Consider the following 17,780-nt stretch of genomic DNA (forward strand, 5'->3'; position numbering starts at 1 on the left):
TTAATTGTATTGTTTGTGCACTTGATGTAAGATGGAAAACGAATAAAGAATTTGAGAAAAAAAAAAAAGTCAAACATCTGTACTGTCTAAAATATAAACCGAGGTACAAAATTTTGTTAATAAATCCAGCAGTCACAATCCTTCAAAAATGCAGGATGCCCTCTAACCCCCAAATTATTCTTTTCTCTAACCTTCAAAACTATCTATGCTTACATTCAGAAGGTACAGACCCTGGTATGTGTTAGCCTAGAAACCACATATCTTCACACCTCATTCATATCTCAGTTTCAAGAACAATTACAAGTGGATCCTCAGCAAGGCCACTGGGCGGCTTTCTGCCTCAACTCGTCATTGGAACATTTGTTCTTTATTTTGGGGTTTTATCTTTTTAAAACTTTGGTTTTTATCTTTTTTTTTTGGTTTTAAATTTTTTATTCATTTTCATATATCCACAAGTGTAACATAGAAATTTTAAAAGATCACATAAAACATACACTTGAATTCCTTTCATGTATCACTGTAAATACAATATATTATTCTGTATTTATAAACAATAATACCTAAAATATCTGTATTATTTAATATGTATAATAATTGTTGTTAAAATTTAAACCCTTCTTTTCCCTCCCCTCCCAATACACATAACAATTATAATAAAAATAATGACAAATATTTTATGAGATAAATTAAATAAAATGAAACCCACCCCCTCCCTTCTTAATAAGATTTTTATTATGGGAAAATGATTTCATTCATTACAGAAATCTGCTAATGGTCCCCAGATCTTCTGAAACTTACCAAAATAACCTCTCTGTGTTGCTAATGTACGCTCCATTTTATATATATGGCATACGGAATTCCACCAGAAGTTATAATTTAACCTATCATAATTTTTCCAGTTATATGTCATTTGTTGTACTGCTACCCCAAAACCAAAAGAAAGAACAAATGATCCAATGACAAGTTGAGGCAGAAAGCCGCCCACTATGAGTGGGAAGGTGGCCTTGCTGAGGATCCACTTGTAATTGTTCTTGAAACTGAGATATGAATGAGGTGTGAAGATACGTGGTTTATATGCTAACATATACCAGGGTCTGTGATATATTATTGCCTCTTTCTTGGAAATTCAAACAAGTTTAGTGCCTTACTATTAATACATTCAGAAGGTAGACATGCAAGAAAGGATTCCTACCCGACAGAAAGCTGTTACTAGGGGTAAAAGTGCAGCACCAATTCCATGCTCATCCATAGCAGTGCAGTCCTAGGGACAAGACAGAAGAGAATTTTCAAAAGGATCGAGATTCCCTATGTAGACCATACAAGACTATACCGTTGTGCTCATAAATTTACACTTGGGAGTCAATTACGGAAATGTGGTGAAAAGGGCAAATTCAGGAAATCACTTAAAACACAATTGTTTGTAAATGCCTTTTTCTAGATATTGATTCCTCTTTTGAAAAAGAAATTTCATCTTTGTTTGGACAAGCCTCTTTTGACTTTTATCTTCTTACTGCTGATTTTCTGAGGATTGTTTGCCTGTTTTTATATGTTTCATAAATTTATGTATGTAACACTATGGGCTCCTTTTACTAAGCCGCGTTAGGGCTTTAACACGTGGAATAGCGTGCGCTAAACCTTAATGCCAGCACTGATCTGGCGTTAGTTCTAGCGCTAAAACCACTAACGCAGCTTAGTAAAAGGAGCCCTATGTAAACCGTTTAGGTTGTAAACGGTATAGCAATTTTTTAAATAAATAAATAATTGCCAGAACCTTCAATACACCCCATTTCCCCTCCTCAAACCCCCCTCTCCTCCCCCCCCCAATAATACTCTCCACCCCGTCCCACCAGCACTCACCATTACTCTCCCAAACCAACTAACTAACAAATTAGGACACCCATCTTAAAACCGCACTGCGACCCTTAGGATATAAGACTTGCAGATAAGGCTCCCATATAAGTGGTTCAGGTGGGGGGAAGGGGTGGTGTGACATTTTGGGGGGTTCATAAGAGTACAGGGCTTTGGAGTACCTTTCCACCCTCATTAATCTCACTTGCCCTATGTAGAGAAGGAAGGGGAGGGAGTTTGGTTGATGTTACTCTTTTATTGTATATACTTGTTCTATTATTGGATATGATGCATTATTATTTGTACTGTGCACCTTTGGGGTGCGCCGGTGTTGTATTTGCATCAATAAAAATTGTTTGAACCTAAAATAAATAAATAAAATGCATACACCAGGCAGAATTTGTAAGATACTGTATGAACCATTTGTAGAAAAACACACTATACTTTAATTTAGGGATATTAGCTAGGTGAAGCTATTGTGTGTGTCCATTAGTAATCATAATGATAACTGGAACTCACACAGATTGCCCTGTTCAAATGTTTACATACTCTTAGGTCCTAATATTGTGTATTGCCCCCTTTTGCAACATTGACAGTTTGCAGTCTTTTCTGTTACTGTGTTTCCCCCGGAAATAAGAGTGCCTTATATTAATTTTGGGTCCAAAACATGCATTAGGGATTATTTTCGGGGGATGTCTTATTTTTTTTCATGTACAACAATCATCTCTCACTTCCTCTCCTCCACTCCACCCCAATTCTTTCTTCTCCCTCCCCCCATGTGCAGCATCTTGACTTCCCTCTCACCCATCTCCTTGTGCAGCATCTTTCTATCCCTCCCTCTCATCCTCCCTGTGAAGCAGAACCCCACCGTCCGTCTCACTGTGAGACTAGAATATCTCCACTCCAAGGCCTCGAAAAACAGCGGCGGCAGCGGCGCTCAGTGATGCGGCAGAGGGAAGGGTCCAGCGGGGAAGGCAGTGAAGCAGCTCGTTCAGAGCGCTGCCGCTTTAGGAGGCCTCGGAGCGGAGGTATGTCAGGTCTTACCGGGGTGGGGGTTGCTGAATCAACGAATCAGGCAGGGATGGAGTCAGGGAGGGTTGGGGACATTTTGTGGGGGGTTTGAGGGGCTGGTCTTAACTCGGGCTTATTTTTGGGGTAGGACTTATATTAGGAGCATCTTTTAAAATCATGCTAGGGTTTATTTTCAGGGTAGGTCTTATTTTCAGGGAAACAGGGTAGTTGTGAATGAGGCCCTTTATCTGCTCATGTGGCAAAACTGTCCATTCTTCGTAGCAAAACGTCTCCAGATTCTAGCATGAACTGCATGTTTGAGTTCGCCCCAAAGTGGCTCAATGATGTTGAGATCAGGAGACTGTAATAGCCACTCCAGAACCTTCACTTTTTTTCTGCTGCAGCCACTCAAGGGTCAACTTGGCCTTACGTTTTGGATCACTGTCATGCTGGAAAATCCAAGTGCACCCCATGTGCAGCTTCCTAGCTAAAGAATGCAAATTGTCCTCCAAAATTTTCTGATAAGATGCTGCATTCATCCTGCCATCAATTTTCATTACATTCCCTGTGTAGCTGAGGCTCATACACCCCCAAAACAGCAGAGATCCACCGCTATGCTTCATGGTAGGGATTGCATGCTTCTCTTCATAAGCCTTGTTGACTCCTCGCCAAACATAGCATTTATGGTTGTGCCCACAAAGGTCAATTTTGGACTAATCACTCCAAATTATTGTGTAATCAGGCCAAACTCCTATTTCTGCATACAGAAGCTCCTCCTTGCAGATGCTCCATATTACTTGTAACCAAAATGATTTAAACTTTCTTATTAACATAGTAACGTGACGGCAGATAAAGACCCGAATGGTCCATCCAGTCTGCCCAACCCTACCCGCTAACCTTATCCTCATTCCTCCGATCCCTGAATGAGTTTAGCGTTACCTGTAAACAGCAGTTCATCATGCGAACAAGAAAGTCAAACTGCTGGTGGTCCAGGACAGCCCGATTCTGTTGCACATGGAGATTGAGCTCTTGCGTCATGCACTGTCGGGCTGCCCGTCCTTTCAGGGCCCGGAGTACCGCTGGAAGTAACTGCAGACCGAGGAGGAGAAAGACAGACAACACACGATGGATATACTACTATTTATTATTTCTAAAGCGCTGAAAGGCGTACGCAGCGCTGTACATTTTAAAATGCAGTAAGTTTCAAGTTTAATAAATTTTGATTATTACGCAATATCCAATATTTCAATGCATATTACATATTTCTAATAAATAGAAAAAAGGCAGGGATGACAAATACAAATAAGATAAAATAATACATACTAATCATTTTTGTTCTATTACAAATTAATACAAACTGGAACAATTGGGTAATGGGTAGAATTACAATTTATAGAAAAAAAGAAACATTTAAAGTCTGCACACAAGGAAGGGGTCATTTAAGAAAGACTGTAATAAAAATTGATTAAAAATGCTTTAATTATTTTTGAAATCTTTCAGAATATGAAGATAATGTTTGGATTGGTTAATCAGTTTAAATATTAATAGCCTTTTAAAGGAAAAGAAAAGTAAGAAGAGTAAGATTAGAAAAACGCTTATAATTTCAAATTGACGTCCTATTCGTTTAATTCTTTGGGGACTAGGTGTTATGTTTATTAGAATGTTCTGTTTATATATTGAATGCATCTTTATAAAGGAAGCTCTTTAAGCTACGTTTAAATTTGTCTAATGATGATTCGTTACGTAAATAGATTGGCAAATTATTCCACTGTTGAGGGGCTAGTACTGAAAAAATGGTTGCTCTTCTGGTCCCAATAGACGGTTCTAGGTGGAAGTAAGATCAGAGAAAACAGAGTGATGGCTAAGCAACGAGCGTACTAAGAGAGCATCCCAAGGACACATCTTCTGCCAGGCCCTGGAGGAGGAGACTGCTCTTCCTGGCTAGCCAGTAAAACAGCATTACACCTTGCACCACTTACATGGCATTACCTTTTTAGCATCTAACATCTTGTTCTCAAAAACATAGGAGATACAGTTCTTGACCACCTCCATCCTGCGGGCACTGTTGGCAAGGGCACTGCCATTCCGCTCCACAATAGCAGCTAGAAAATCAGGAGAAATAAAAAGTAATTACTTCTATTCACCACAGGGCCTTCAGACAGATCTGCTTGCAAAAAAAAGCCTTTTTTTTCTTAATTTAATAGCCATTTCTTTCTGACTTTATTCTATTATTAATTTTTTAAAAATGTAATTGTATTTTAAATCATTAAAAGCATATATCATGCATTAGGAAACATGCTCATGTGGATTGTAAATTATTAACAAGAAAGATGAAGCACAACAAAGACAAAAGTATTATAGTTTCACAGCCCTCTGCAAACAGCCCCTACAGCCATCATCCTACCCTTAGGAACCAAACTAGACATTGATAAAACTTCCAAAATCCTTGGAACCACATTGGACTATACCCTTTCCTATGAACCTCAAATCTCCAACTTACAAAAAAACAAAAAACAAAACAACCTTCCACAGTATGAAAAAAACTCAGACTGATCAGACCTTTCTTCCACAAGCATCACTTCGCAATTCTAACACAAACGCTGATACTGTCTCAATTAGACTACTGCAACTCACTCTATGCAGGCATAAATTCTGCTCTCATCCACAAACTACAAGAAATTCAAAACACGGCAATACAGCTTATCTTCAAACTAAGAAAATTTGACTCCATATCGCTTTATTACAAAAGTCTTCACTGGTTGCCTAATAAGATTGGCTGCAGATCTTATCATCAGCCCATAATAAAGATCTTGTGTCAGTAACAGTTATAAGGTTTATTAGCAATAAGCAAAAGGCAACTCACCTGAAATAGCAAAGTATAGCATATTGGCTATAAGAATAACATACATACGAAATAGCAATCCGATGTTCTTTTGGGTCTGACTCCTCACTCTCCTCTTTCTGTTATACCCGTCGGCATAATATTTATAGTAGCCTATGGTATCACCTAGTTACAGATTACATCACATTCATCATTTTTATTGGCTATATGGTCTATGCACTTATCATGGAGCCATGCTGAAACGTGACGTCATCTGGTGCCAAAACTGGCCTTTCTATATTTCCCTGACAAATGCATTCCCAATACTAAGGCTAATAACTTCAGAGAGCATGCCCCCACCTTCCTGAGTTACACTGCCCTTTACTAGTACTTCTTAGGAGGTCTTCTTATCATGTACTGCACTGTTCTGAAAAGTCCCAAAACAGTGATGTCACAGTCAGGAGATCTGACTGCTGGTTTCTGGAGCAAAGGTGAATCTCTCTCTTACTGGCAGAGAGGAAAATGACAGCTTAGAAGTTTGAATTTATATGCACAATGTCTCTCTTAGTAATATAACTATTTGGGGTTCTCAGGGGTCTTCGCCTACAATATATTCAGGTCTTATGCTTGTGCCTTCTTCCGCCTACATTTTCATGCAGGTCTTACTCCTGATTCTCCTTCATTGCCTACATTTTCATGCAGGTCTCCCTCCCTTTATCCCTCTTTCTTGGAATGCCTCAAACCCTAATACCACCAGATCCTCCCACAAATTAAAACTATCCTTCCCCTCGCTAAAAGGCATTTCCCACACAGGAAAGCTAGGGACCTCCCTCCACTTCAAAATCACTGAGCTTTGGAACAACCTTACCTCCCCTCTTTGGAACTTGAGCTCTCTCCAAGTTTTCCGCAAACATCTGAAAACCTGGCTTTTCTCAAAAAATGTAAGTCTCCCTCCAACTTAGGAATCAAGGAAACTCTTATATCTTGGCATCCCAAGTCCTCTAAATTTTCTTCACACTTCTACCTCTAACCCTCTGTTGTATTCTTTCCTATTTCTCCTACTGTAAACCGTGTCGAGCTCTACGAACGTGGAGATGATGCGATATACAAACCTAAGGATTAGATTAGATTAGGTCTTATTCCTGATTCTCCCCCGATTCGTCCTCACTATCCCTGCATGAATTAACTTCAAAATATCATGCACAATGTACCACATCTTATATGCGAGCTCTGCAGAACCTCTCATAAATCTTTTCATCAATTCCTGGTCCATTTCAGCCAGAAACATTAAGAAACTCCTGATCCTTCCATCACCAAAAGGAATTAAATAAAAGCACATATTTAAACAAATTCATCACCTATATTGGCACAAAGAATTGGAACAGCCTCCCAGCAACTATCAAAGCAGAATCTTAGGTTTCGGAAGAAAATAAAAGTGAATCGGGTCGGAGGAAAATCGGGTCGCAAAGTGCTCGGGACACGATCGGTGTCCTTACTGAATCTAGCCCTAAGTCCCATTTTGGCCTAAGTCCCTAGGCGCAGCAGGGAAATGTCCATTCTCAAAAAAAAGTCCAAATTAAGGGGTTTTTTTTGAGAATGGCCTACCTCTACGCTCAATAGTTTAATCACCCAGACTGCCACTACATGTATCCTTACAACACATTCCTGACAAAAAAAAATTGCCCAAGTCCCAAACACCCAAAACAAGACCTTTTAGGCAAAGGAAGGGCCAGTCCTTCACTTAAAAGCAGGATTCTCTAACCGGCGTCTGTCATAAACAACACCAGTTACAGAATCCTGGAACAGTCTCCCCTCCCCCCACAATGATCGCGGCAGGAGAGATGCCCAATCTCTCCTGCCGCGATCCCCCATGAGCCCCCCAAATCTATCAAAGCAGAATCTTAGGTTTCAGAAGAAAATAAAAGATCTCCTCTTCAGGACAATATATTCCATTGACAATTGACAGAAAGCTCAATATCTTCAACAATTATTATAACTCCACTCAATGTTATTCGTACCTCTAGTACCACCCCAAATCTCCCTTTACAGTCTCTCTTTGTTCTATTTCTCTCCCTCTTAATTACTGTCTACTTAACTTTCGTGTTTGTCAATACATGGTGTATTTTCATTGATTTGTATGTCGCCTTGAACCTAGTTAGGTATAAAGCGACTCATAAATAGTAGATTAGATTAGCTCATGCACTTATCTACCAGGTCATCCATGAAACAAATATATGTGTGGGGTGGGAGTGGAGAGTAGCCTAATGGTTAGTTAGCACACGGGGAGCTGAGAACATGGGGAACTGGGTTCAATTCCCACTGCAATTCCTTGTGCCTCTGGGCAAGTCACTTAACCCTTCGTTAACCAGGTACAAAATCTTATAATATGAGCACACAACAAATAACATACAACTGGAAAAAATATGACAGGTTAAATTACAACTTTTGGTGGAATTCTGTATGCCATATATACAAGATGGAACGTACAATAGCAACGCAAAAAGGATATTTTGGTAAATTTCAGAAGATCTGGGGACCATTAACAGATTTTTGTAATGAATGATTAACTTTTCCCAAGATAAGATATTTGATTAGAGGGGAAAGGGGTGGGTTTTATTTTTGTTATTTCATAATATATAAAATCACTTCTTTTCAAAATCACAGGTCTCTGGAATGACCTCACTATCCCGCTGCGGAACCTGAGCTCCATCCATTTATTCCGCAAGCAACTAAAAACCTGGCTCTTCTCTAACATGTAATTTCTTTTCCCTTACTTTCCCCACTCGATTTATAAACTTATGTAAACCTTTTCCTACCCTTTCTCATTTTAAGTTCTTGTAAACCGTGCCGAGCTCTACTTCCGTGGGGATGATGCGGTATATAAACTTAAGGTTTAGTTTAGTTTAGTAATATATGATTATATCAAGAGTTTCATTGCAATGATACTTGTATGTAATATTGTGTTGGGAGGGATGGGAGGGGAGGATTTTTCTATTTAATAAGAATAATTTAAATATTAGGTTTATTGCACAATATTCAAAATATTATAGAATATTAATTTGTAATGAAATGTTATACTTAATGTATTATATGAAAGTTAAGCAAGTGTGTATTTTTAAGTTCATATGAGTTTATCTGCTACACTTGTTGTAACATGCAAAAATGAATAAAGAATTTACAAACCAAAAAAAAATATGAGCACACTAGGGACAAAGTATCTGAATATAATAAGTGTAAACGGCTCTGGTTGTACCACAGAAAGACCATGACCCAACTCACTGAAGTTGTAGGTGAGAAGGAACCTAACACTTAGCCCAGCATCAGATGAATCTCTCTGTATATACCTTCTAAGGAGAAGTACCGTATTTTCACCCATATACTGCGCACCCGTGTAAAACACACACACGGATATAGCATGCGGGGAACAGAAATTTATGTTAAAAAATTTTACTATACTGCGCACACGCGTATACCGCGCATGCTGCCCCGACTCTCCTCTCGCCGACCCGACTCTCCACTCGCCTGCCCCGACTCTCCTCTCGCCCGCCCCGACTCTCCTTTCCGAAGGACCACTCGCACCCCCACAGCCTCCCCCCCCCCTCCCGCATGGAGAAGCTGCCTACCGTTGTTTCCGGATGCCAGTGAGCCCAGCTGCTTCCTCTTCTGGTGGTCCCGCCCTTTCTCTGACATCAGAGAAAGGGCGGGACCGTCGGAAGAGGAAGCAGCGCAGCGCAGAGTTCAGAGAAGGGGCAAGACCGCCGGCAGAGGAAGCAGCTGGGCTCACTGGCATCCGGAAACAACGGTAGGCAGCTTCTCCATGTGGGAGGGGGAGGGGGTGGAGGTTGTGGGGGTACGAGCGGTCCTTCAGGGTGGGGGTGCGAGCGGTCCTTCGGGGTGATGAATCGGATGTCGGGGGGGGGGGGGAACTATGTAAAAAAAAATTTGTACAACGCGCTCACGCGTATAACGCGCATGGTTATGCATGGTTTGTAAAATCATGTATAACACGCGCATTATATGCGTGAAAATACGGTAGTTGCTCTGGCCTCTAAATGGATAAGAGCAGACTTCTTTTTCTTTTTTAATTTCAAGCCCACACTGTGAAGGAGTTACCTCTCTTTTGTAAGCAAGTGGACATGTGAAAATGTAGAAAAAGAAAAAGTATTTACATATCTCTCCAATGTTTTTGTCACAAGTAACCTAGTGGAAAACAATTAAAAAGTATGTTATAGATGGTATATATATCCCCAAAAGCCTCCAACAGATATATGGCAATGGGACAGGTTTGTGGGGGGACTTTCACTAGATTTGGTGATCTTGTAGAAGCCTTGATGCTTACTGGAGTTTAGAATACTTGTTCCATGGAGTCCTGTCTACCAAATTCTCAGGTTTTTTGATACTGCCGGAGGCAAGTTATGCATCTCATTATGCAGAGCATGGAGAGGCTGCCCTTGCCTGCTCAGAGAGATGTCTTAGTCCACAGCAGCAATCAATTTGGCTAGAAAACAGTCCTTGCAGTCCTACAGGTGGAGAAAGCATACTACTGAATTCTAAAGCGAGTATGGAGGCCTTTTATTCACTGGGAACCACTGAAGCTAGTGTTGGTGGAGGAGCATCACTGGGGAGTGAGGAAAACAGAAGGTATTACGGCTGATGGAGCTTCTTTCTTTTTTTTTTTTTTCATTATATTTTTATTTTCAAATTTTACAAAAAGTGTACATAATAATAAAATACATTTGATATATGCATGGTATCACTTTTATATCTAACACAATGTATGTCTGAATTTGATTTTCCCCTTCACCCTCCCCCCACCCTTTTATTGCCTTAATATAATATTTTCAAATTTTATAAAAGTATACAACATATTGGAATATAATTGATAATTATTCAATAACATATTTATATCTACTACAATATATTCTGGATAAATTTCCCTCCCCCCACCCTTCTATTATTTTTTAATCATTTGTTACATTTTGTATCATATATTATAATATATTATATATAAATTGTTTTCCTTATCCCCCCTATATGTGTGTCGTAAAAAAAAAAAAAAAGAAAATCTCTAAAAGAAGAAAAGAAGAAAAAGTATTCTATTATTTAATCATTGCAGTATTTTGTCAATGGCCCCCATATTTTTATAAATTTATTATATGTCCCCTTTTGTACTGCTATTGTTCTTTCCATTTTAAAAACATGGCATATTGTATTCCACCAAAATGTGTAGTTTAGGTTGTTGTAATTTTTCCAATTATTAGTTATATGTTGAATGGCAACCCCTGTCATAATTAATAAAAGTTTATTATTTTCTGGTGAAATTTGACTTTTTTTTCTCATCATTGTTCCAAATAAAATTGTATCATATGATATTGCAATATGATTTTCCATTAATTTATTAATTTGTGGCCAAATTGAATTCCAAAAAATTTTAATATAAGGACAATGATATAATAAATGATCTAATGTCCCTGGTTCTAGATTACAGTGCCAGCATCTATTAGACTTAGAACTGTCTAGTTTTTGCAAACGAGTAGGGGTCCAAAAAGCTCTATGTAATAAAAAGAACCATGTTTGTCTCATAGACGCTGACACTGTACATCCCATTCTCCAAGACCAAATTAGTGGCCATTGAGATGCATTAATTTGATGTCCAATCTCAATGCTCCAAATGTCTCTTAGACCATTTTTTGGTTTTTTAATTAAATATCCAGATATTAATTTATACCACAATGCGGCTTGATGTCCTAGGAAGTCTGCTTTAAAGCATAAGAACTTTAAACTATATTGATTGTTTAATGATTTCCATTCAGGGAACCCAACCTGAATGGCCTGCTTCAATTGCAACCATTTAAAACTTTGTGTTTTATTAAGACCAAATCTATGTTGCAATTGTGAAAAATCCAGCAGTTTACCTTCTGAAATAATATCATCTAGAGATCTGATTCCTGCAATAATCCAGTTCTTCCAAAGGATTTGAGCTCCGCCTACTTTGATCTTGGAGTTTATCCATATGGATTGATTAGTTGATTTATATATTGGGATGGGTGTTAATTTATCAATAAATCTCAATGTTTTCCAAGTATCCATTATTATTTTATTTTCTCTGTATCTTTTAGGTATATTAATACTTGGTAAATGAACTAAATTTAGGGGAAACATAAGGCGCCATTCCAAATATAACCAATCTGGTGCATTATCTATAAGTTCTGGGAGGATCCAATACATACCCTGACGTAGAATATAGGCTTGATGGTACCTATAGAAATTTGGAAAATTTACCCCTCCCTCCTTAATTGATTTTTGTAAGGTTACTAAAGCTATTCTAGGTGTTTTACCAAGCCAAAGAAATTTAGTTAAAATTCTATTAAGCTTCTTATAAAAGGACCCCTGAAAATAAATAGGTATCATACTCATTTGGTAGCAAACCACAGGCAACATCATCATTTTAATAGTTTGAACTCTGCCCCACCAAGATATATGTAATGGGTTCCATTGTTCACATAACTCCGTTACTTTTTTTAATACATATTTTTCATTTTCTTTTACAGTATCTTCAATTGTTTTTTTAACTTGAATGCCTAGATATTTAAATCCTTCTTCTTTCCATATGAATGGAAAAGTATCAAATAATCCTTTTACACAGTAAACATTCAAGGGTATAATTTCAGATTTATTCCAATTAATTTTATAACCTGAAAATTTGCCAAACTTATCAATTAATTCCAATAAAGAAGATAAGGTAGACTCTGGATTTCTCAAATAAAGCAAAATATCATCAGCATAAGCCGAAATTTTATATTCCATATCTGAATATGGAATTCCTTGTATCTCCCTCGTTTGCTGTATTGCTAACAATAAGGGTTCTAATACAACATCAAATAACAAAGGAGATAAAGGACAACCTTGTCTAACTCCCCTCTGCAATTGAAAACCATCAGATATCTTATTATTAATATTTAATCTTGCAATCGGGAAGCTATACAATGTTTTTACCATTTGTATAAATCCAGAACCTATACCAAACCATTCTAAAGCCTGATATATAAAATTCCATTCTACCCTATCAAATGCTTTCTCAGCATCTAATGAAACTGTAAAAGCCGGTTCATCCATTTTTTTTGATAAGTTTAGCATGTGAAATAATAGTCTAGAGTTATTGGAGGAATGTCTTTTAGCAACGAAACCCGTTTGATGCATATCTATAATATGTGGGAGAGCTTTGGCTAATCTCAAAGCCAAAATTTTCGCCAAAAGTTTATTATCAACGTTTATCAAAGATATAGGCCTGTAGTCTGAAACCAAAGTAGGATCTTTATTTGGCTTAGGCAAAACAATTATTATTGATTCAGCCATAGTACCTTTTATATTACCTTTTATAAGTTGTGTCTGATATAATTTTAATAAATGTGGGGAGAGGATATTTTGAAATGTTTTATAAAATTCTACTGTGTAACCATCACCACCTGGAGCGGATCCAACTCTAAGAGATCTCAATGCTGTTTCTAATTCTTTTAATGATATAGGTTCTTCTAAACTTCGTTTTATATGATCAGGAATCTTAGGTCCATTTATTAAATCTAAAAATTTTTTTCCATCTTTTTGTTTCTCCAAATAAGGTTCAGAAGAATATAGATCCTTATAAAAATTTAAAAATTGTTTTAATATTATATTTGTTTGATTTGTTATTATACCATTATCATCTTTTATTCCATTAATATTAGTTCTCCTTTTTTTTGCCTTAAGATAATTTGCTAATAATTTTCCCGCCTTATTAGAATTTCCATAATACATCGTTTGTTTGGAAAACAAATCTTTTCTTATCATTTTTGATGTTAATTCATTATATTTACCTTTTACTTTCAAAAGAGCTTGCAAAACTTCATATTCCCATTTACTTATCAATTTAGCTTCTAATATTTTTATTTCTTTTTCTAATTCTATATATTGTTTTTTAATTTGTTTCCTAATAAAAGCTGAATATGATATGATATTACCCCTCATAGTTGCTTTAAATGCATCCCATACATTCTCTATAGATGTATCTTCCACTAAATTTATTTGAAAAAATTCATTAATTTGTGTTTTAAAATTTTCCAAAAATTTGTCATCCACAAGCAATGCATTATCAAATCTCCAAAGAGGTCTATTATTTTCTAATTGATCTAATTGTAATTCTATCCATATTCCCGCATGATCCGAAATGATAATAGGATCAATGGAGGCTTTAATCACTTGTTGCACTTTATTTGTTGAAACAAAAATATAATCTATTCTTGAAAATGATTTATGAACCTGTGAACAAAATGAATACTCCTGATCATTAAAATGAAGAATACGCCATATATCTTTCAAATCACATGATCGAACTAAATTATCTAGACCTAAAGATTTAATATTTTTACCTGGTTTTTTATCCAATAATGGATCCATTACAGCATTAAAATCTCCAGCCACCACTAAATTAGAGGCAGCCAGTGGTAATAACATATTTTGTAGCTTTTTGAAAAATTCTGATTGATTCGAATTAGGGGCATATATATTAAATAACGTCAGGGTATCATTTCCCATACCTATATCGATATGTATCCATCTACCATGTGGATCTGAATTTTTTACCTTTATATTGGCCATACATTTTTTGTTTATAAGGATTGCAACCCCTGCTTTTTTGCCCACTGCTGGAGCAAAAAAACATTCTTTTATCCATCCACCTGATAGTTTCTGTGATTCCTTCATATTAAGATGGGTCTCTTGCAGACAGTAAATATCTGCATTTTGTTTTTTTAAAAATGTTAATATTTTTTTCCTTTTAATTACGTGATTCAGGCCATTGACATTAATAGAATATATTTTAAAAGACATTATATATTTTAATACTTTTCATTATCTTATTCTTCCTCTCCTCTTTCATATTTAATATCCAAAAAATTTTCTTCACGACACACATATTTAACCCTAATGTATCTCCCTTAATTATTCTAATAAATATTCTCCTTATCCCTCCCTTTCCCACCCAATATATTGGCTGCTTAAGGATACACATTGGAACTGTAATCCTAACATTCTCCCCATTCCAGGCAATCAATATTCAATTGTTTAAACAAATTTCCCTTCTATCTATCTATATTGTTTTTTTTTTATATATATTTAATCATTTTCCATAACATTTTATTAATGTATCATTTTCCATTTAACAATATGTTAATTTGTATTTCCTTAGTGTTATGATTTCAACATATAATTATTTTAAACATATATGTAGTGTATTATTTAATAATTCTCCTATATTCTGTTCTTTCTTTCATATAATTATTATTGTCTTTTCTTTGTATTGTTTTCCTCCATTTCTTCAAATATTTCGATATGTTATATTTTCTAATTTTTCATAGAGTCTTCAAAACCTTCTTAATATATTATGTTAATATATCATAGGTTCTGGTTTAGAGAGAAACTCTTTTAGTTTTTCGGGATCCTCAAAATATAAGGACTTGTCTCCAGATGACACTCTCATTTTCGCCGGGTAGTATAGACCATATTTAAATCCTTTTTCTTTGAGCAGAGGTCTCATGTCTAGTAGTTTTTTCCTTTTTGTTGCTGTGTTTTTGGCGAAGTCTGGTAAAAACCATAATCTTGATCCTTTATAATTTAAGTTTTTATCTTTTTTTGCAGCATTTAGTATCTCTAGTGCTTGTTGGTATCTCAACATTTTGAAAATGATTGGTCTTGGTCTGTTTTTATTTTCTAGATTTTTTATTGGGATTCTATGCGCCCTTTCAATTTCAATTGGTTGTTTCAAGTCTAATTGTAGAATTTTTGGAATTAAATTTTCAAGGAAAAGGATAGTATTTTTTCCCTCTAGATTTTCTTGTATTCCAAAGAGTTTGATGTTCTTTCTTCTTCCTCTATTCTCGTAATCCTCAAGTTGATCTTTTAATTTATTTAATTCCAGGCTGTCGTTTTTACATCTTTTTGATTCACATTCTATATTTTCCATTTTTGATTCTAGTTCAGTTGTTCTTTTGTTGTTAACTTCCATTTGTCTATGTATATTTAAAATTTCTTCTTTCATTTCAGACATATTAGTTATAGTTTCTTTAAGCATTTGTTTGATTTGTTTTAATTCTTCCATGACTTCAGCTTTGCTTAATGTGTCTGATTCTTCGATAGGAAGTGGTATTTTACTTGGTGTTATTTGTTCTTGTTTCTGTCTTTTTGCAGATGTACCAGCCTCATTTTTGTTTTGTCTGGTACTTGTCATGTTGTTGTTTTCTTTTTCTTTGTTATTCTTATTTCTTGTATTTAGTCTTTTAGATTTGGTATTCTTAGGTTTTTAATCTCTTTTCTTCCAAGATTTTGTTCTATCTTTTGAAGTAGATATTTTTCTTTTTAAGCTCTTTTCTTTTTCCTTTACCTATGTCAGTTTGAAAATTCTTTTCTCACTTTCACTTTTTCATTGAATTAGGGGAACTCTTTTTTTTTTTTTTTTCTCCTCTCACAAGCCCAATCGCAGCCCTGATTGAGGAGAGCAACACTTTTTTAGAGTTATTTTTCCTATTTTGACCAATTTTAAGCAATTTTCTTCTGTTTTTTCTCAGCGTCTCTCAATTTCCTCAATATCTTGCTGTTTCAGTTTTTTAAAGTTCCGTTGAACCTTTTCTCTGTCTCCTCTCTCACAAGCCCAATCGCAGCTTTGTCAGAGGAAAGTAATGTTCAATTCAGTATTTATTTTAATAAGCTGATATTTATTTGTCTTCAGCGCTTCGGCACTTAATTATTGAGAGAAAATGCATGTATTCCTCTCTCTCAATTTTTTTTTTTTTTTTTATTAATCCCCTTTTTTATCAAAGAATAATCTTTTTTCCTTTTTTTTTTGGTTTCAATATAGCTGGTCAGAATAAAAATTTCTTTGATAATAATCAACAAAAGAGATCCTTTTCCCCTTTTTCTTAAGTCTTTCTCTCTCAGAATTTGATTCTGACTTCAAACAGCAGAAATTCAACACTATGTTATTCAGCACAGAAGAAATATTTTTTTTTCCTCAGTCTTTGCTTTGACATTAAACAGGAGAGGGCTATATCAAACTGTCATTTTTTATCTTTGACAGGCAGCCCTCTATCCCAATCAGTCTGAAGTGAAAACTTTTCTGTTTATTAATTAAATGTAATATTCAATGTTCTTCCCTTTAAAGTGTCTTGATTTTATGTCTCAAGAAACTGCTTCAATCTGAGGATTAATTGATCTCTCTCAGGATTCCAACTCAGTACCGTCAGGAGAGAGCTATTTCAAACTGTCATAGTATTTATAAGTCAAACTGACAATTGCCTCATAATGAGATAGATGTTTTCCTCTATTTATCAATCTTTTAGACAGTTTAAAACTTCAACATCTTTTCTTATTACCGTGCCACATCAACAGAAAAGTGAATCCAATAATAAAAACAATGAAAACCAGCAGTTTTTCTTTCTTTTCCCTTCAGGTCTTTTTTGTCAGTTGCCGCCGAAGCCGCACTGCTCTAGCGCTGAACAAAAAACCGGCAATCCCACCCTTGATTCTCCTATATCAGAATCCGTCTCATTTTCAGCAGAGGAGATCAATATTAATACTAATCATTCACAATTCTTGTTTTTTAAAGATTAGCAGCAAGGGAAAAGTTTCAAGTTTATTTCACACACATACCAGACCTCGCCTCATCACCGGCAGAGGAGGGCACACTTCAAAACCGCTGACTGACAGGAACCAGCCCACCATATAAATTATTTATAAAGAGGAAAATTCTCTCCTTGTCGCTAGGCAGTTCACCACCAGTTTCAATCCCGTCGGTCTCCAGCCTTCCACACAGCACTGCTCAAGACACAAAAAACGGCACCTTTGCTGCTTGGTTTTTCACCTCCCAGGCGTCTCTTCCGTCTCAGCGAAGAAAGTCAACCTTAGTCCATCATAACTTCAGGATCGTAGGAATTTATTTTTTTTTTGATAAAATTCTGTAATATGGGGTTAATTTTCATTAATAGTTGCCTAGTGATGAGGAGCGTCGCGATCACACCTCCATTCGTGCTCGCGTTAAGCCACGCCCCTGATGGAGCTTCTTTCTATGAAA

At 36.2% G+C, this 17,780-nt stretch overlaps 1 protein-coding gene across 7 annotated transcripts in view; it reads right to left on the minus strand.

The window, feature by feature from the left end:
- The window catches only part of SBF1 (SET binding factor 1), a 224,205-nt gene that overhangs the window by 65,475 nt on the left and 140,950 nt on the right, over window positions 1-17,780 (minus strand). For all 7 annotated transcript variants that reach the window (XM_033957864.1, XM_033957863.1, XM_033957861.1 and 4 more), the window contains exons 15-17: window positions 4,849-4,961; window positions 3,799-3,948; window positions 1,193-1,261 (exon numbers count right to left, since the gene is read on the minus strand). In XM_033957864.1, the coding sequence (XP_033813755.1) occupies window positions 1,193-1,261; window positions 3,799-3,948; window positions 4,849-4,961 (332 nt within the window). The remainder of the gene's footprint in view (window positions 1-1,192; window positions 1,262-3,798; window positions 3,949-4,848; window positions 4,962-17,780) is intronic.

The sequence above is a fragment of the Geotrypetes seraphini genome, chromosome 9 (genome assembly GCF_902459505.1).
Source record: "Geotrypetes seraphini chromosome 9, aGeoSer1.1, whole genome shotgun sequence".
Classification (NCBI taxonomy): Eukaryota; Metazoa; Chordata; class Amphibia; order Gymnophiona; family Dermophiidae; genus Geotrypetes; species Geotrypetes seraphini.